The sequence below is a fragment of the Pelodiscus sinensis genome, chromosome 1 (assembly GCF_052426305.1).
Source record: "Pelodiscus sinensis isolate ZL-2025 chromosome 1, ASM5242630v1, whole genome shotgun sequence".
In the NCBI taxonomy this organism is placed as follows: Eukaryota; Metazoa; Chordata; order Testudines; family Trionychidae; genus Pelodiscus; species Pelodiscus sinensis.
The window spans coordinates 31,316,706-31,338,478 of NC_143052.1; the positions used below are offsets into that span (position 1 = coordinate 31,316,706).

Consider the following 21,773-nt stretch of genomic DNA (forward strand, 5'->3'; position numbering starts at 1 on the left):
GGCTGATGGAATAAAACAGTGGGGGGGGGGGGGGGGAGAGAAGGTAGTAAGTGGCTTATGGCACAGAACAGAAACAGCTGAAGACTTAATAAGATGCAAGAGTCCCTATGAAGAATGGTGATGATGAGGAAGAGATCAATGTAGGTCCACTGGTCACCTCCCAGATGGGATTCATTTTGTCAAGTCCTTCTGTTGTTGCCAGTGAGTTCACTCCCTCCCTAGGTGTAACGTGGGGGGGCAAAGGCACTCCTTCACCCCCAGACCAATCATTGTCTGGGGGTGGAAAATCTGGAAGTATCTTAGCCCCACCCCTTTCTGTGCGGCCCAAGGCCACTTGAAACATTTCCGAAGTGGCCCCTGGCAAAAAATTATTGCCCACCCCGAGTTAACCAGTTAAACATTACATTTAAGCAATATCCTTTTTACAGTGCAAATATTTGCAATAAAAATGTATAAAGTGAGAACTATATACTTTGTATCATATTATAATTGTAATATATTTGAAAACAGAGAAACACCCAAAATATTTCTAATCAATGTAAACCATGAATCAGCTGTTTGCAGAGCAGAAAGTGCTGTGCTCCAGTATGTGAGAGGTGCACGGGGGAGGAGGCAAATAGGAGGAGGGGGAGGAGAGACACAGGTGGCACCCCAGTGGGCCATGGGCCACAGGCTGATCACCACTGGATTTCAATCATGAGGCTCACTGAGACACAAGAGGGCCGTTCATGCAGCCCACTCACTAGTCTTGGTTCATCATCACTGATATAATACAGTAAACTTCCAATAATCTGGCACCTTTAGGACCCAGGAGGTGCCAGATTATCAGATATGCCGGACTATTGGAAGGGGGGGCTAAGAGGGGTCTGGAGTGGAGTGGAGGGGGGATGCGCCCCTCAGCGCTGTGGGACCAACCCGGCAGCACCCCAGCTGCTCTGCCCCCGGCTTCCCCAAGTCAGCTGCTGGTCAGTTTCAGCAGCGGCTGAATCGGGGAACCTGGGGACAGAGCAGCTCCAATTGTCTGGCTGCCCGGAGCACTTCCGGGTTCCAGATGGTGCCGGACCATCAGGAGTGCCGGACCACTGGAGTTTTACTGTAGTGTAGAAATTTTTTGTAAAAGATGTGTAGCAAAAATAAATACATGTGTGCAAACACATGTATACAGAGACAAAAACAAATATCTTCGACACTGGTTATTTTCCAAAAGGGTTATAATGAATGGAGAAATATTAACTTTATTTTTTGTTTGATCTGTTTCAATTGGCAAAAAGCTATTGATGCATTGTTGCTTTAATGTTTTTCCTTCCATATAATTCCTGTAATTTCATAGGAGTGGTAAATTTTTGTTTCAGTAGACAGGAAAACATTTACTGTTAGAACCAAATATTTAATGGAAACATATTGACAATATACCAGTGTTGAGATAAAGAAACCTCTGCTACAGAAAGGTAAAAAATACTTAGGCACAGACACAGATAAGTCACTGCTATACAACTAGCAGGGGTTTTTTTTTTGTTAATTATGATCACCAGAAAAAAAAAAAACCACAGAAACAAAATGTTCACTTTTTAAGAATAGTATGGCTCAGAGTTCATATGCTACTCTACACTCGTGAGCCAACAGGCCTAGCACTAGCAATACATGCAATCATTTTTAGAGCCATGTTCTCTTCTCAACTTCCTGAATTGAAGTGGAAGAGCAGTGAATCTGCATGGGTGAGAAAGAGAAGAGGAAAGCACCAGTTCTACTGGTCACTCCCCACTTTCTCCTGAGATGACAGAATATCCTATACCAGGGCTTCATGGATAGGGAGGGGCCAATCTTTCCATAAGTATCCTTAATCTATGCTTTGAGATTTCCAGAAGTAGGCCAATACTTATGACCAGTTAACATTCCCTCCCTCTCTTGATGCCCCCTGGCCTCCAAGGAAGCAGAGGGGGATGGCAGACAATAGTAGGTAATGATTCTGTTTGGAAGAGCAGTTGTCCCAAAATAAGTTCCCCAAAGCAGGTGTTCCCAAACTTTTTGACACGGGGACCAGTAAATCCATTCACGAACTTTTGGAGGACTAGTAATGTTCATTTGCATATTCATTAATCAAATGATGAATATTCAAATAAGTTGTTTCTGGTCCTCCCAAAACCCCCAGTGCCAGCTTTAGCAAAGCTTTTGATATGTTCGCCCACAATATTCTTGCCAGCAAGTTAAGGAATATGGGTTGGATAAATGGACTGTAAGACAGACAGAAAGCTGGTTAGACCAGGGTTTCCCAAACTTTTTACTTTAGTTAGAACCCTTTTTTTTCCAATACTGCTTTTTGCAGCCCAAAAATATAAACACATAAAAAACAAACTGAGAAAATACCAGACATATAACATGTCTGGTGTTTTCTCATTAGGTAAGTTGTATTATTACTAGATGTATCAGTTTGTAGTTTCTAACTGCCTGGCTGGTAAATGTGCTCAGGCTGCATGAGTGTGTCTACCAGCCAGACAGCTCGCAACTACTCGAGGGGGAGTGTGTGTGGAGGGACAATAGAATCCCCAGGCTGGACTAACTCATGCGGGGGGCAAGGAGGGAACAGGGGCAGCGTCCCAAGATCTACATATGGCCAGGTCAGTCCCACTCCCCGCAGGCCGATTCATTCCTCCCCCTTGCTCCCCCCGCTGTGCCACTGCCCAGCCCCACTTCCCTCAACCCCCTCCTGGGCAGCCAGGACCACTTCTCCTCCCAATCTCCCTTGGCCAGCCCCACTGCCTGTATCCAGCCCTCCTTCCAGAGGCCGCTTCTTCTCCCCGCCCCCATCTTCCCTGGCCAGCTCCCTGCCCCCAACCTCACACCCCCCGACAGCCCTGCTTCCACCGGCCCTCCCATCTCCCCAGCCTGCCCCGATTCCCCCGTCCAGTGCTGCTTCCAGTGGCCAGCTCTCCCCTCCTCCTCACCCCAGAATCTCCTGGCACCTGCACTTTCCTTTAGCCCTGCACTCTCCTGGTGCGTCCCCCTTCCCTTACTGCCCCTACTCCCTTTGTCCTCTCTTTCCCTGATACCCACCCCCTCAGCACTCTCTGCCCCATCCCCTCCTGCCCCTCTGTGCCCTCACACATCACTTGACCCACCCCCTCAGCACTCTCTGCCCCATCCCCTCCTGCCCCTCTGTGCCCTCACACATCACTTGACCCACCCCCTCAGCACTCTCTGCCCCATCCCCTCCTGCCCCTCTGTGCCCTCACACATCACTTGCTCCATCCCCACCTCTCTCATGCCCACCTCTTCTTTCAAGCCTTCTCCCAGCACCTCCCCCTCCAGCCCCCAATGCCCTTCCCCTCCCCTCTCCTCTCCCAGCATAACCCTGTCCCCCCTCCCACTGACACCTTCCCTCCTGCCCTTTCCCTCATTGTCTGCACTTGGCCCCCTGGGATTTGTGTCTCTCTCTCTCTCTCCTGCACACTGTCCCTTGGTGCCTTCCCCTCCCAAGCCCCTTCTCTTTCCACTCCTCCCCCTCCGCGCAAGCCCACTGCAGCCTCCTTGCCTCCGCCCAAGCCCGTTCCCTACCTTCTGCCTTCCACATTGCGGGGCCAGAGGCCGCCAGAGCCAGTGTGGCCCCGCCACGTGCCTCCAAAGACTTTTAAAATCTCGGGCCGTGACGTCACGTCAAGCCCGGGCGTCCTCCCCACCCACGTGTAACGCCGCACATGGGCAGCAGCAGGCTGTGAGGAGGAGCCGCGCATGGCGGGGACGCTCTGGGGGTGGGGTGGGAGGACACACGGGGGGGCCCGCGCCAGGCAGAACCCGGGGAGAGACCCAGCTGGCACTTCCGGGTTCAGGAGCACGGGGCCCGAATTGGCCTGAGGCCGGCCCTGCCGGCAGTCACCAGGCACGCTGAGGCCCGGTATTTTTTTCCCGTGGCCCGGTACCAGGCCGCGGCTCATAGTTTGGGAAACGCTGCCCCAAAGCATCAGTCTATATTCTGGAGAATGAAGTCTGCAACATTTCAGGAGTACATATGACCTATCATGCCTAGGTGTATGGCCAATGGAATACTGGGACCTTAAACTCTGATGTTCTTTTCATGAGTGTGCCTAACTTAGACCAATGTTTTCAAAATTGTCCTCTAATTTTGGGTGCTACAGTTTCAGACCCAAGCCAACTCTGTATAGGGACCCAGTTATTCAGGAGGGACTGAGCGCATGAAACTCTAAGGCTACATCTATACTGTAGCAGTCTATGGGTAAGGAAATGCAAATCTCATATGCTCATTTGCATAATCTCTTCTGATCCATTTTGCAGAAAAAAATGCAGTGTAGACGGGGTTTTTTGTGCAAAATGTCCCCGTCTACACTGCATTTTTTCCACAAAAACCTCTTCCACAAAACGGATCAGAAGAGACTATGCAAATGAGAGCACAAGAAATGCTAACGAGCACATCATTTGCATTTCATCTGCCAACAAAATACTATAGTGTGTAGACATAGCCTAAGTGAAGCCAACGGATGATGACAATCTTGGTAGCTCTGAAAAAAAAAAGTCATGCTGTTTAAAACTCAGCACCCAAAAAAACCCCATGCATCAAAATTGGAAGGCACTTTGGAAAAAATTGTATTTTGAAAGGCAGATTGGGTTACTAGCAGCAGTCCCTGCTGTAGCTGGTGCACTCCCACTACACATCTTGATGGCCAGTAGTGAGGGAAGGACAGATCATGGCCCCATGGAGCGTTTCCTATCATTCTGCAGTCAGGGGGTACTTTAGGCAAGGATCGCTTGTATACCTTTCTGTTTATATACTTCCCAGCAAAATGAAGGGCCAAAACTGATTAGGCCAGTTGGACACTACCACATTCTAAAACAATGACGACGATTCCTTCATTATTTGAGTAACAAACTTCCTATGACTCTGAATTAGAAGACTTTTTGTCTTTTAAAAACCAGCCCAAAAAAGGGACTCGAATCAGGCAGCTGCCATTCAGACTAAATGAGATCAATAACAACTTGCTCCCTTGTCTCAGTTAGTCTTCAGATTATTGCTGTTTCTCAGATTACTTTACCACGTGATTTGCCAGCTATTGCACTGTGGGATACCAACAAGAATGTTACCATTCTAAATTACAGTTTCGGGCTATTCCCACCACATAATGGATTCTGCTCCCACGTGATCATTTTGTAAGAAACCTGATGTGTCTGTACATCTTTATCCAAGTATCATGATAGGAATGGAGAGCATCAAAGGTCATCCATTCATAAGTACACTGTAATCTTGTAATTGTATATAACCTGAAGGGATGTCATAGCCAATAATGTTTTACACTTCTAGAATTTACTTCCCAGTGGCTACTGGGAGGCCTCAGCCAGCAGTTCATGTTTTAATCCCTTCTTTGATGATACCTGAAACCAGACCTTTCCCCCTAAGTACTGGTAACTTTGTGAATGATTGAAATAGAAGCAAGTTCTTGCAAATATGCAGAAACATCACTCATGAAGGAACTGGTTACTCTGCATAGCTGAAACCAAAAAAACTCAACCCGCAGCATCTCTGTAGGGCAAGATCCCAGATCACTGAAGTCACTGGCAACAACTCTTCACTAATTTAATAGAACAAAATCAGCCTTATAATAGAGATGCAAAACTCCAAAGATATACACAATCTACACTTCAAAAAAGCAATGAAAAAAAATGGACCTCACTTTGGGCCAGATCATGTATTCTCTGCAATCCCAAAAATGTCCTTGCAAAGTTTCCCCTCAGCCGTTCCTATCTTACTTCCATGCTGTTTGCTCTTTTAACCTCAAACCCTCCTAAAAATATCATAGGTATTTATATAATACTTTTCTCTGTAGTACCTTCCCTCTGTCCATGAGGAAACGGCAGCCCTAAATTCACGAATATACAAATAATACAAAACAAGGTACACAACCTGCAGTTCTATTTATTTAGAAAGTGACCAAACTGGTAATGGAGAAACATTGGCATAATGACTTTTTAATGATTGAAATGGAAGCAAGTTCTTGCAAAAATGCAGAAACATCACTACAGTAAAGAAAATTATCTCAATGATCACTGAATTGGAATAATAAATGTGTATTGTACCACTACATGAGCCTTATCTTAATTTGGGTTTGTTGGTGTTGAAGTGACTTCATTAAATCCCATTTCAATATATAACTTTAGGTTGGAAGAACATAAAAGGAAATACTGTTAGCTCACATATTTAATGGTCTGTTAAAAGTACATAACTGAAAACAAGCTTTGAGCATGACTTTCTTTAAATATAATTATAAAATGACAGCAATAACATCAATCTGATACCTAATATAATTGCTCTTATAGAATCATAGAATAGTAGAACTCGAGAAGTCATCAAGTCCAACCCCTGCCCTCACAGTAGGACCAAGCACCTAGATCATCTCTGATAGAGGTCTATCCAACCTACTCCTAAATATCTCCAGTGATGGAGATTCCACAACCTCTCTAGGCAACTTATTCCAGTGTTTAACCACCCTGACAGTTAGGAAGTTTTTTCCTAATGTCCAACCTAAACCTCCCTTGCTGCAATTTAAGCCCATTGCTTGTCGTCCTACCATCAAAGCTTAAGGAGAACAATTTTTCTCCCTCCTCCTTGTTTTAACACCCTTTTAGATACATGAAAACAGCTATCATGTCCCCTTCTCAGTCTTCTCTTTTCTAAACTAAACAAGCCTAATTCTTTCAGTCTTCCCTCGTAGGTCATATTTTCTTGACCTTGAATCATTTTTGTTGTTCTTCTCTGGACCGTCTCAAATTTCTCCTCATCTTTCTTGAAATGTCCAGAACTGGACACAATACTCCAATCGAGGACAAATCAGTACAGAGTAGAGCAGAAAAATTACATCTTGTATCTTGCTCACAACACTCCTTTTAATGATCCCCAGAATCAGGTTTGTTTTTTTTACAACCAGGTCACACTGTTGACTCGTATCAGCAATCAGGAAAATGGTAAAGGAAACCACACTGAATTTCCTTGCTTCTATATTTCATCATAATTATAACAAAACTCATTTATAATTAAAAACATATGTGATGTGCAAAATTGGTAGTAAATCAAATGCATGGTAGATTAAGAAATATATTACTGACTTTAAACGTTTGCTTTCAAAATTGAAAAAAAAAAAAACCCAGGCTTTTAGGTTTCAATCATGTAATTTGCATTGGACAGGTAGACAACTATGCCTTCCAGAGATCCATTAACCAAGATGGAGAACACAAAGGGACATCAGTTCACCTGCACACTATAAATTGCAGAATCAGGGTCTTAGGTACATTAGCAATGAACTGAGATATATAGATCAATTACAGATTGGACCTCCCTGTTCCAGCACCCTCGAGACCTGACTGGTACCGGATGAGGGATTTTTCCCCAATCAGGGAAGGTCACTTCAGCTATGTCTACACTCAAGTGCTATTTTGGGATACCAGAGGTATTCTGGAATAGCTATTCCGTGTCTTTTGAGCATGCCCATTATTTTGGAATATAACGGGTTTGCTAATCTGACATCCCTGTAAACCTCATTCCATAGGGAGGTAAGGGACATTTCGGCATAGAGATTTATTTTGAAATAAGTGCTGTGTAGACAGCGCCAAATTTTGAAATAAGCTATTTCAAAATGGACTCAAAATAAGGTACGCAATTTGCCTAGCTCAATGTGCATAGCTTATTTCAAGCTACTGGTGTGGTGTAGACACACCCTTCAGGCACCCTGCTGCTGCCCCTCCCTAGCACTCTCCCCGTAGGCTTCCTGGCTCCCCTACATAGCCCAGTTAAGCTGCACACTAGCTCCCCGCCACTCCCCAGCCCAGCTGAGCCATGTACTCGCTCCCTGTCACTCTCCTCCTGCAGCCCAACTGAGCTATGTGTCGGTTCCTAGGCAGCACTTTAGGACTCTCTGCTCCTGGAACATCCATGGTCATGCCAGACTACAGACAGTGCCGGACCAGAGAATCCCCAATTTCAGAGGTGCAACCTGTATATATTTGAGAGCGTTTGTCTGACTGTGTGTGTCTGTTTGTTCAAGAACTCCTCCTAAACAGTAAGAGCTAGGACCACCAAATTCAGGATACAACTTCTTCTTATCATAACTTAAAAGCAGGGTAAGGGTTTGGTTGTGCCATGACAATGGGCTGTGCCTGGAATGGGATTGCTTCTCATAAAATAAAAAGGGAGGGGACTATACTAGATATTGACCACGTTGGGGGCAGCAGGAGATATGGATGGAAAGCCAGGATAGTTATACTATATAATGACGACGGGGGGAGGGGGGCAACAAGGGGCCAGAGATGGGGACTGGGATAACTATAATTGCACTGGGGTAGGGATGGAGCAAGGGATATCTACTAATTATTTAAGAGACTTTGTCCATGTGTTAAGGAGCCAAGCAACACTGGATCAGTCTTCTAGTAGGAAATAATTCATAGTTATCTCCCTCTAGGTCTTTTCATATCACTTATCACCATGTTACCAAGCACCTAATAGAAAGCAATTTACAAAAAAGAAAAATGTCACTGATTTATGAGTCAAAGACACATTTGCAAAAAAGTGACAGACACACAGGAGCCTAACTCTCACTGAAAGCCACAGGAATTGAGGTTTCTAAAGTACTTTGACTCCTATTTTAGGTGTTTTTGAAAATTTGACCCTAAATTTTGAGCTCAAGTTTTGAGAAACTTTAAAATGGAATTTTGCAAAAGGGAAAGTCCTATATGTACTCCCTCTAATTTACTAATTAATTTTTGTTTCATCCATCTTTGCTTTCCACTTCCTATGACCTCTTAGAAAGTTTCTCTCACCTTCCCAAAGTGATAATTTTATTTCTACCTCACTTTTACTTATGTGAGCAAATGGCACCACCAATAGCCACAAAATAAAAATCAATAATTTTGAAATGAGCAATGATCAGAACGTATTAGAAACAATCCAAAGAATCAAAATGAAAAAGAATCAACTGGTGCCAAATGACTGCTGGCATTTAAAGTGTTTTACTTAATAATTCTCTATTTTTCCCTGTGGTGCTACTTTTTCCAGAAGATGAATCATGGGTTTACTAGGGAAACATTTTTAAACATAATTTATCAAAATTAAATTCACTTAAACTTTTTACTTGTTAGTGATATCAGAAAAAGCAGCTGAAAGGCACAATAAACCTTGTTATTTTATTCAGTTTCCATGTTTCCTGTCATGCCTGAAAGCTTAAATGATTGAACACTTTTTGTAAAAATATTCAAATCTCTGCAGTAGGAGCTAGCAGCATGCTTAACTTGTCAACACTTAAACTCTCAAAAGATAACTTGCATACTGCCATGTCCTTTTGTCTTTTACAAATATATTTTCCGGACATAATAATTTACTAAGACAAACTTTTGTTTCTCACAATCTGATATATTAATATATTTTGGCAGTTTCAAACTCACATGTGCCCAGAATCCGCAGAATCTAAATTGTGTGCTCTAGAGACACAATGGGTTAAATAAAAATATATGATTTGCTCTTACAACACCCAGGAGATAAAACCAAGCATTATATGTCTCCTTGGAAAAATTACTTCCAAAAATGTCTATTGCAATCTGGAAAAAAAGATTTAATTAAAGGGGAACCAGCAAATTAAAAAAAGTATCACATTTTTGTCTGAAAGATTCTCTTTTAAATTACCTTTTTCTACAAGTAATATTTATGATTGTTATGAGAGAGAAACTGGAGGAAAAAAAAAATCTTTATTTTTTCCCATTTCTTTATTTTGTGCATTTAACCACTTCAGTGTATAGTTATTTTCATTATTTTACCTGTGTTTCATTTAGGCCCTGATTCTGCAAATACCAGTATATATACTTAACATTACTGATGCAAATTGTTCCACTAAGATCAATGGGAATACTCTATAGTAAAGTTAAGTGCATACACAAGCATCTGTGCGATCAGGCATTTAAAGTTCCATAACTTCAACTGACAAGTAAATCCCTATGCAAGACTGGAGCCAGAGTTAGTATCCCATCATGTTGGGATCTAACTAGCTAGCAACCTCCAGATTTTACACAGGGTTCTGGCTGCCTCCCCCATTCTAAACCCGCTTACCTCTGTTCACACCCCACACATGTGTGTGCGCGCGCACACACACACACACACACACACACACACACACACACACACAGGCCTTGCACCTGGCTCCAGCTCTGGTGTGGGAGAGCATGCAGATGGGATAAGGATGAGGTGAGGTAAAAAGTCTGGGGACCACTGCTTTATAGTTTCACTGGGTTTCAGCACCCCCCCACCATAAAAAGTTCCAGCACCACTGCCCACAGCACAAAAGGAGAAGAATTAAAAACAAAACAAAAAACAGAAAATGGTACTATAAACTGTAAAATCAGCATGGGGAAATTAGGGTCAGACGCTCTACCTTGAATACATTTTCACAAACTAACTAGACTGCAAGCTGACAGTGTCACTTTAATTTTTTTCTTATGTTATCTGTTCATAATCTTGATAATTTACTAATGTCATTTTTAACAACACTAAACAACTGCCAATTCTGAAATTAAAAACCCACTCAGGATCCTCAGTATGAAATCTTGACCCCCTTGTACTCAATGGCAAAACTCCCATTAACTTCAATGGGGTGAGTATTTCATCCCAGCTGTTCAAAAATTCACATCTCATGATCCCACACACAGTCAGGCAAGGAAAATACAAGGTCAGACCATCCCTTTCTTTGGAAAAGCTCACTGCAAGCATAAGGCAGAGGACACTAGTGAGATTACTTTGCAAACTCTCCAGCAATAGGAGCTGAAAGTGGATTTCTTCCCATTTCCCTGCAGAATGAGCTGGAACCCAGCGACCCACTGTTGTTCCCACCTTTGGCCCATGCCAGGGTGGATTTGATTTCAATCAAATTGATTTAAAACAGTATTTAAATTGTTAGTTAGAAGACTCAATTTTACATTGTTTTCTACATAAGAAGAACGTACAGTACTGTACTTAATAAATATTCTTCACAACTCCTGGTCCTGCCATGAGGGCAGGAGACTGGACTCGATGACTTCTCGAGGTCCCTTCCAGTTCTATGAGATAGGTATTTTTATAACAAAGATATATGTAGGTTTCATTTTTAGAAGATACACACTATACATTTTTAAACTGATTTTTTTGAAAACTTTTCAGATGAGTTTTACAGCTATGTCAGATAATGAGACTATATATATATATATATATATATATATATATATATATATATATATACACACACACATATATATATATATATATATATATATACACACACACACACACACACACACACACAAGGTAATTTCAATTATCAAAGATAATTGAAACATATTTATTAGGTCATTGGGAAGTGAACTCTCTCCAACTCAGCAGGTTAATCATTTATATTTGCAGGATTTTCTTGCAAGAGAATATCACCAGACTAACATTTAAATTGTATATAACTAAAACAACTTTATATACTCTGTTTTTTCTTCATCAGCAAATATTTAATATTTTAACAAAACAAGCATATGATATTTTAAATTTAGTTAAACATTCAAGTTTTTAAAAATCTAGTTTGTTTTTAACTAAAATATTAAATGAATTTTTGTTAAAACAAAAATTAAATTGATTGTATCAGCAAGGTCAGCATGAGAAACTTAAAATACTGGCTTCTATTCATTGAACTTTTTGAAACTTTGCACTTTTATAAAGAGGTAAGGGATTGACTCTGTGTACACACATTTACAGAGGGACAATAAGGTTGAGGTCTGTTATTTCTCACCTCTATTATATATTTTAAAATATTTTGCTGTTAACAAGCAGGTTCTCTCTGGAAACACAAATCCAATGTTTGAGAACTGCAAAATTAAACATCTCTGATGGTATCTTCTAGACTGAGCACTGAGTCACATTGGGTAGATCGAAAGATTAATTTAAATAATCTATACAGAAGCCTCTGGAACCCTATAAGATTGTGTTCCTAATCCATGGACTATTGGGACTAATTTACAAAACTTTACTTACACACTACACAAATTAGAATTTATAATCCCTATTCCATGAGGAGATATCTTTGAGCTATGATGTATCTTAATTAAAACTGTACATAGCTTTTTTGCTCAAAAGCATTTTATTAAAAAAAATCTGATTTAAATAAAAAAAATTATTTTAAATCATTGATTGTTATTCACCCTGGCCCATACCCTATGATGGGAAGGTTCACCCATGGAGAAAACCTCATCAAAGACTAATTTTCCCCTCTGCCAGTTGCCAAAGGAAAAGATGTGCAGTCACACTACCTCAACTCCTGCTAGACTCCCTCTCTGTACACCTATTCCACACCTTGTTATGGGCTTCAGAGGCATGGACGCAGAAGAGAAACAGCATTGGCACAGTACAGTGAAATCTACACACAGAAGAGTCCCTTTCTCTGGACTTTCTGGTCTAGTATTGATATGGTTTCTTCAGTAGGCTTACCAGATGCTTTCACCAAAAATCCCAAACATGGAAAAAAAAAGTACTGCGCCTTTAAGAATCCCTGTGCTCCTTGCTCCCCCGTCGCCCACGCCAGATGCATCAGGGAAGATTGTACCCATCGGCTTTCCATCCAAGAGAAACAGAAAATACCAGACATTTTACGTGTCCGGTATTTTCTGGGTTTTTTTTACCAAATGGGCCAGAAAAAACAGACTGTCCAGGTAAAAACTGGACATCTGGCCACCCTATTCTTCAGATATTCATGTTGCTGAAGGTGACCATGTTTTTAAAATGAAGTGGGTCTCTCATTTTGAAATATTATTAAATCTACAGTTCTGTTTCCTGTTTTTTCAGGGATTTTTTCAACAACTTCGGATTTCTGTTTTTATTTGGCAAACATGAATTTTAAAGTCATTTATAAATAAAATGAACGTTGTTTTATCCAACTGTCAAGAGTCCCAAGTTTGCCTAATTGTATAGCAGGTCTACTTTTTTACTTGTCTAAGACCAATCATACCCCGCAAAGTTAATGTTTTGTTTACACACTTATTCACTATGCCCTCACAGCAAGCCTCAGATGTATCCCTTGTGAGTAGGTGAAAATGCAATTGCACAGCAGCAGCATTTCCATATGCCCCACAAGAGTCTACGTACAGCTCAAACTCCCAGACTCTTCTAGACAGAACTTTTTCCTGCCTCGGGATTGCTTGGCTAGGCTGATAGGTAGGTTAATGACTACCCAACAGACACATTTTTCAGTTAACTACAGATAAGGATGTTGAGTATTTCACTCCCAGCCTGTTCATCTCTCCATCTCACTTGTTAAAGAATGCATCAGATAACTGGAGAAAGTGGAGAGGTGAGAGAGTTTCTTAAATGGAATCACAAGCCTCTGAAGACCTCTGCCCTCTGAAATACCTCTACGGAGCAATCTTTTCCCGCACACAGAAAACTTTTCATCAACAGTATCAAACTGGCTTTGACGCTGGCCAAAATTACTTAAGAATACTAACTGATGAAAATGCCTCTTTCAAATATCCAGGGTGGGGAGGGCTGTCACCGAGATGAACAGGTGAATATTACAAAGAAGTTTCCGTGCTCATATTCTCACAAAATGTAATAATGCATAGTCATATTACAAGATCTCATAAAACAGCGGCTTAAATGGTGATCTCCTTTCCATATTTTATCTATGGCACCTACTGAAATCTATATAAATGAAGACAATTTAGAGTGAGAAGGGAGTGCTATAATCTTCTTCTATCCCATATTCCCTTCACTCTCCCCCCCCCCCCACCTAGCCCATTTAAAATAACCTGTCTAGCCTTCTTACTTTATGTCCAGTTCTTTATCTCCTTCTGTTAGATAAGGAGCTACTGCTTTTTGTCAGCTGGTTCAGACTGATTATGACCATGTAAATCACATGTACGACTTTTTAATCATACAAACTGATAGCCCGTCTCTGTTAGCTTTCAAAGCATGTGGAAATAACAGTTATGAGCTAATGTACCACAGCAGTTCCCTTCTAGTATTTTGCATGAAATAGGAACCCACTGCCAGATAACACCCATTAACAATTTCAGTCACTGAAGTTACCACCACTCTCCTTTACCCTGCAGCAAACAAAGATCCTGATCCTACAGAGCATGGACCTCTGTCCCATGAAGTCCCATTTATCTCAGCGATGCTACTAACAGTAGCAAGTATGGTCAGAACTGTGCCATATTTAGGTGCCTGAAAAGATGTCATTGCACACACTTAGTACTTACATATCCTACTTCACATAAAACACACAAATATTAGCGTCAGGATACAGGGAAACATGGTTTGTGATGGGCCTTTCAAGTTCACAATGCCAGGCCAGTGATGAAGACAGTACAGTGGAATTTGGAGACGAAGTTAGGCTTTGCATTACTGATGCATTGCATGTATAATTATAAAAAGTAATTCCATAATAAATAGCAAACTGAGGAGAAAGTACAGTACTTTTCTATGGAGGTTGGTTTACAATTTATTTAAAATACCAAATTGTAAAACAACACAGTAATGATTTAGGACTTGCATACCTGTGAATTTACTGTAAAATTTGAAGCCACTGTACCTACTACAATAGGCAACACATTACTGTGACTATATATTAGATTAGTTAAGTCTAAAAGACAAAAAAGAAAACTTATAATACTTATTTTGGCAGCACTGATACCAACATCGACCCACAGCTACACCAAAGCAATATTCATCCTCTTGTCACACCAAAGCAACCCTACCGAAATTAACTGTTACACAGCTATAACTGTTTCCTGCAGGAGTCATTTTCTAAGGATGTATATAGAAGATGAAAAGCTGTTGCAAATGGAAGCAGCTCCACTGACTTTAGTGCAGTTTTGCCCATGTTACATTATTTTATAGCAGAAAAAGTGACACAAACTCCAAAGGAGATTTACCAGCAAACTTTCCTAGTATTCAAAAGAAAACAGTCAAATCTCTTTCACCTTGATGTTTAAAAAAAATAGCAAATCCCAAACTCTTCTGTACAACACACTTTTCACTATTCTGATGCATAACTAATTGTAGGAGTAAGTCTAAGCATTAAATGCAAGACAATTAATGAGTGCAGTGCATTCTTTGCATCTTTAAGCATCAGGCCACTTAACTCAAAGCCTCCAACAACTGAAAGTTGTACCCTAAATAGTCAAACAGACCCAGGGAACATATTTGACCCCCATCTATATAGATGATATTTTGAATCACAGACACAAACATTTATGAGCCAGACACACCTCAATATGCCTTCACTTTGATCCACAGCACATAGTTTGAATACATTTTTGTGGCTCCTTTCCAGAAATTTAATAAATAAGCCACTGTCTCAGGAAATTAAAAAGTTGTACGCTGCATTGCACATAGCATATTGCTGCCAATAATACTACGTTGGTGCAATAAACGAAGTTCTCATACATTATTATTCTCTGACAAGTTTTCTTACCTGAGACTGACACTTTCATGAGAGCCTCCAGGGGTCTGTTGTTATCCAGATCTCGACTGAGTTTGAGTTCCCCAGTGGCAGAGTCCAAGAGCAGCAAGTTTAACTCATTGCCCTGAACAAAAGCGTAAGCCAGGCTGTCGGACACATCAGGGTCATGGGCTGGGATCTTGCCTATCACCCCAGAGGGGAAGCTGTTAGACTTATTGGTCACATAGTTGTTGAAGAGGATCTGGAAGTCCTGCAACACAGGCGGATTGTCATTCTGATCCAATAATCGAATGTGCACAGTGGCTCGGCTGACAAGAGGGGCTGAGGTGGCCTGCACCACAATCACATACTCTGTCCTGCTCTCATAATCCAGATCCATCAAGGCAGTGAGGTCACCGTTGAGCAGGTCAAGCTGGAAGACCTCAGGAATGTTACCCTCTACAATCTGGTACATGATTTGTGCATTGGTTCCTTCATCTGGGTCAGCTGCACTGATCCGTGCCACAATGGAGCCCACTGGGCTGTTCTCCTCCACAAAGATGTCAAACTCATCCTGTTCAAAGACAGGTGGGTTGTCATTGATGTCAAGCACGGTAACCTGGATATCCACAGAGGCTTTGAGAGGTGGGCTGCCTCTGTCCACGGCAAAGGCTCGCAAGCTGTAGACAGCCACATTCTCACGATCCAACTTGCGCAGTGTGCGTATCACTCCAGAAGTGGGCTCAATGTAAAAGTCTCCATCACCATCATCCCCACCCTGGAAGGTGTAAAGAAGGCGGCCATTGAGGCCTGAGTCACGGTCAGTGGCAGACAACTGAAGGACACTGGTGGAGAGTGGTACATCTTCAAAGACCGAGCCCTGGTAACGATCACGCAGGAAGCGGGGGGCGTTGTCATTGGCATCCAAGATGAGGATCTCTACGTAGGTGGTGTCAGATTTCTGAGGGATTCCATTGTCACGAGCTGTAATGGCCAATGTGTAAGAGGCTTGGTCCTCGTAGTCTAGCTCCATCAGAGTGGTGATAGTACCTGTGTCAGGGTCAATGCGAAACTGAGGAATGTTGTCCTCTAAAATGTATGTAATCCTGGCATTTTCCCCTGTGTCTTCATCGCTGGCACTGATGGTCACTATAGAGGTGCCAATGGGCTTGTCCTCACTGACACTCACTGTGTAATGGGAGCTCTGGAAGACTGGGCGGTGTGTGTTGGCATCGGTGACATTGATGAAGACTTGGACAGTGTCAAGGAGTGTGCCATCCGATGCAGTAACAGTCAGCACATACTGCCTTTCCTGCTTGTAATCCAGGGGCAAAGCTAGGGTGATCAGCCCACCCCCACTTTGGCTGGTGATGGCAAAGCGGTTCCTAGTGTTGCCACTCGTGATCTGGTAAGTCACTACACTGTTAATGTCCCTGTCCACTGCTATCACAGTCAGGACACTGCTGCCCACTGCTGCATCCTCATTCAGCCTGAGCTGATAGACCTTCTCAGTGAAAGATGGGTTGTTGTCATTCACATCCAGGACTGTGATGGCCACGCTGGCTGAGGATGTCATGACAGGCACTCCATGGTCTCTAGCCTCTATCCCAAAGTGATAATTTTCCACAGTCTCTCGGTCCAGCTCAGCCGACACTGTAATCCACCCAGTGCTATTATTGATCTGGAATGGGAACCCAGTATCTCCCCCAGGGGACACCCCACCAGGAGATGGGGACAAGTCTATAAGTTTATATTCCAGACGGGCATTGTCTCCGGAATCAGCATCCACTGCTTGAACGTGCAGTACTGAGTAGCCCAATGGCACGTTCTCCAGCACTGTGGCCTGGAAAGGGGTGCTGACGAAGATTGGGGCATTGTCATTGACATCCACCACTTGCACCGATACCATCCCACTAGAGTTAATCAAGGGGGGCCTGCCCCCATCCTGGGCTTTGATTCTCAGTGTGTACTCACGGATAGTCTCATAGTCCAGAGGATTGATCAGGTCAATGGCACCGGAGAAAGAGTGGATATAGAACTGGCCTTTGAGGTTGCCACTCACAATGCTGTAGTGCACCTGGGCATTGCTGCCCCGGTCCCGGTCAGTTGCTTGCACTTGCAGCACTTGGCTGTTCACTGGGGCATCCTCTGGCACCTGTACCAGGTAGCGCTTCTCGCTGAACTGTGGGTAGTTGTCATTCTCATCCTCCACAGTGATGTGTACTGTAGCAGTGGCACTACGGGGACCTGGTTCCTTTCCTTGGTCATTGGCTTCTACCACCAGGTGGTATTCAGAGACCTCCTCACGATCCACAGGGGCACGGGTCCTCACTACTCCAGAGCGTGGGTCAATCTCAAAGACGCCATCACCAGCCCCTGGCTCCAGCAGGCGGTAAAGCATGTTGGCATTATCCGGGGCATCCCCATCTGTGGCACGGATAGTCAGCACCTCATAACCCACCTCCAGGTTCTCCCGGATGGTCTCCCGGTACACTGGCTGCTCAAACATTGGCTCGTGGTCATTGGTGTCACTCACAGTCACAGTCAAGTAGGTGGTGGCCGAGCGGCGGCGGGGGGAGCCATGGTCGGTTGCAGTCACCTTCAGCACATGGGTGTCCTTGGTCTCCCGGTCCAGGCTGCGTGTGGTGACCATACTACCAGTCTCAGAGTCAATGGAGAAGTAGTCATTGGAGCGCTCGTCGAAGAGTGCCTCCATGGAGTACACCAGCCGACCGGCCTCCCCCTCGTCCGGGTCCTGGGCCCGCAGGGTGATCACCCGGGTCCCCGCAGGCTCATTCTCGGGGATGGATACCTGGTAGCTGGGCAGCTGGAATTGCGGGGGGCTGTTTGCACTTCTCCTCCTCCGAGCCCCCTGGAGAGAAGAGTCCCAGCTGCCCTGCTCCTCTGTCCACAATCCCTGGAGCCCCAGCTGCAGGGTGGCCACTTCCCCCTGGCCTGCACTCACCACTCCTGCCTCCTCTCCCCTCACACCCACCGGCTCCTGGTCCCCCTTAGTTCCCTCCCAAACCCTGGCGGACACAGCATGCTCCAGCCCCAGGAGAATCTCCCCCACTGTGCTCCTCCAGGCACAGACCAGCTGCAGACGGGCCTCCCTGGCGGGATGCAGGCAGCACCGAGCCCTCCCCCCTGCCTCCTGCTCGCCGCCGCCCCGCGGGCCGAGGTCCGGGCACCTGCAGGCAGGGAAGCTGGTCAGTGCGCTGAGGGCCGAGCGCAGGTCCCCGACGGGCGCTGGGGGCAGGTGCCGGCTGGCTGCGGGGAAGCAGAGCGGAGCGGGGAGCTGCCCCGGGGAGAGCCGGGCGGCGAGCAGGGGCCGCGCCTGCCCCTCGCGGCTTGCGCCCAAAGGCCGGCGGGGGCAGCCCGGGCTGTGCCAATAGACGGGCAGGCGGAGCGAGAGCAGCGCCCCGGAGCGCGGGGAAGCGATGCGCACGTAGAGAGGCAGCGGGCTGCGCTCCAGCCGCCCGCAGCCCCCAGGGCTCGCCCGGCAGACCCCGCCGGCCGCCCAGCTGCGCCGCAGCTGCCCCGCGACCGTCACCTCCACCGCCTCCCGCACGCGGCGGGCCGTCAGCGCCTTGTCCACGCTGTACTGCCAGCCGGGCCCCAGGGACACATCGAGCAACAGGTCCCCGGCGCGCCCGGCGCCGCAGGAGAGGTGCAGCCCCCAGCCCGCCGCGGGCACCAGCCGGCAGAGCAGGATGAGCCACGGGAGCCAGGCGGCGGCGGGCACCGGCAGCATCTCCGGGTCTCAGGCGGCAGCGATCGCGGCCAAAGGGCGCCTGCAAAATCCATCCACCCCCCGGGGCGGCTCATCCGCCCTCCGCCATGGGCAGCGGGGCCCTCCCTCAGAGCCCGGCGGCGGGGGGCATCGCTCGGGCCCCGGCTGGAGATCGGCAACTTTTCCCCCGAAAGTTTAAAAGCGAGTTCAAAATGGCTCCTCGCCGCCTCCGCCTCCTCCCCCGGCTGCTCCCGGCAGGACGATTAGCATAAACCTGCTGCTCGTCCGCTTCCCAAACAATCGCTCCCCCGCTGCCCGCCGGGCAGCCTCTCCCCGCCCGCAGCGCCCGGCCGCTCCGCAGCCTGAGTCCAGCCCGTGTAAATCCCCGCGGCGGCGGCAGCTCTGGGCTCAGCGCTCGCCCCCTCTCCAGCCGGCACGCTCCCTGGCAAACGCAGCCCCTTCAGCCCGCTCCTTCTCCGCCCCTTCCAGCAGCTGCTCCTGGCTCCTGCGGCCGGGGCCCCTCTGCGGGGAGGAGGAGCGGGGGTGCTCCGAGAAGCCGGGGTGGCGCTAGGAAGAAGCCCTGGATCTGGCGCGGCTGCGAATTAAACACCCGCCAGCGTCCTCCGAGTTTGCTGGTGTCCAGCAGCGGCACGTGCGTTTCGAAGCGCGGAGCGGAGCTGCCCAGAGATCCGCTCGCGGGGGTTTCCTGCGGCCGCGGCTCCGTGCGCTTCTCGCGCCCCTTTCCCCCGGTATTGTTCCTGGAGAGCCAGCGGACGCTGCGGGGTGTTAATGTCTCTATGGAGACCGCAGGTCTCTAAAGCGGGCTCGAGGGAGAGGAGGCTCGGGCAGTGCCCGGGGCGGAGTTGACTCCCGTTCCATTCAGGGCAGCTGCACCCTGCAGGGCGGAGCGCATGCAAAGGACGGAGTGAGCCGGCGGGGGGCTGGGTGTGGTGCTGACTCTTCTGCAGCCCGCGGGGGCGCAGAGCTCCCTGCTGGCCCCGGGGCACAAGTACAGGGGGGCAGGCAGCGGCCACGCCCCTCCCCCCCTGCAGAGCGCTGCCCTACGAGCTAGCTACGGCTACTGGCTCGCGCGTGCTGGCTCCTAGTCTGCAGAAGGGGTGAGAGCAACGCCAGCACTGCTTGCACGCGGCTCGCCCTGCTTTGGCGTTTCTTTCGTTTGCAGGAAGCCGGCCGCTTTCTCCGGCAGACCCCACCTGACAGCACCAGCAAAGTATAAACAGGGTTATTCTCAGCTTAGGGTTTGCTCCCCAGTCCTGTCAGTCATAATGGCATCAGTATGGGCATGCTGACTTGGATATAAAAGTCTAATTAGTTAACCGGTTACCCAGTAAGCATTACCCTGACATGCATGCTTGCCCAGTAACCGGTTAACCGGCACTCACGGAGGAGCTGGAGGAACTGCCTGCCATAGCTGGCTGGCAGTCAGGACCCCAGCTGTGGAGACACCTGCAAGGAGACGCCTGGACTGCAGAGATCCCAGCTCTCCATGGTTAACTGGTTAACTTTTTAAAGGGGTATTTACATACCTACCACTGGCTTGTCCATCTATTTCATCTGCTGAAAACTGAAAGCGTCTCCCAGTGCTCTCCCCAAAAGCTAAAACAACTCCATTCTACAGGATGTGAATTTGGTTATCAGTAAATGGTACACTTTCATCTGAAGCAGTTCTGAACCAATATCATAGTTAGATGGTACAGAGTATTATGTCCCTGGAGGGACCAGGGGCCATCATCAAATGAAGAATAAAACAAAGTTACAGGACACCCTAAATATAATTTTCTCCTCAAAAAAGGTGTAAGGTTGCTTTTCTCAGCCCCTAAGAGAATAAGCAGATAAGCCAGATAATGTGAGCAACTGCAGAAGGGTGGGATGGAGGGATAACTATTACTATCTGACCAATAAGTACATCACGGCTGTATCTAGACTGGCCAGTTTTTCTGGAAAATCAGCTGCTTTTCTGGAAAAACTTGCCAGCTGTCTACACTGGCTGCTTGAATTTCCACAACAGCACTGAGGAAGGGGGAGTTCAGTGGTTTGACCATTGGCCTGCTAAACCCAGGGCTGTGAGTTCAATCCTTGCAGAGGTGATTTGGGGCAAAAATTTAGCAGGGATGGTACTTGGTCCTGTTGTAAAGGCAGGGGACTAGACTCCATGACCTTTCAAGGTCCCTTCCAGTTCTAGGAGATAGGCAATCTCCATTAATTATTAACTGGATTTTAATAAACATGCATTGACCCATGGAAGAAAATGTGGGCTACATCTAGACTCTGGCATGATTTTCCAGAAATGCTTTTAATAGAAAAGTTTTCCATTAAAAGCATTTTCAGAACAGAGCATCTAGAGTGGCACTGACGCTTTTCCGCAAAAGCACTTTTTGCGGAAAAGTGTCCGTGGCCAATCTAGACGTGCTTTTCCGCAAAAAAGCCCCGATCGCCATTTTCACAATCAGGGCTTTTTTGTGGAAAACAAATCTCAGCTGTCTACACTGGCCCTTTTGCGCAAAAGTTTTGCGCAAAACGGACTTTTGCCCGAACGTGAGCAGCACAGTATTTCCGCAAAAAGCACTGATTTCTTACAGTAG

General features: G+C 46.0%; 1 protein-coding gene across 4 annotated transcripts in view; it reads right to left on the reverse strand.

Annotated features, from left to right (window-relative positions):
- CELSR1 (cadherin EGF LAG seven-pass G-type receptor 1) overlaps positions 1–20,466 on the reverse strand; it is a 277,024-nt gene extending 256,558 nt beyond the window's left edge. For 2 of the 4 annotated variants that reach the window (XM_075927708.2, XM_006120414.5), the window contains exon 1: positions 15,471–20,466. In XM_075927708.2, coding sequence (XP_075783823.2) covers positions 15,471–19,191 — 3,721 coding nt within the window. In that variant the 5' untranslated portion in view covers positions 19,192–20,466. The remainder of the gene's footprint in view (positions 1–15,470) is intronic. The other 2 variants (XM_075927707.2, XM_025183254.3) reach the window with 1 other exon arrangement.
- Positions 20,467–21,773: the final 1,307 nt, after the last annotated feature.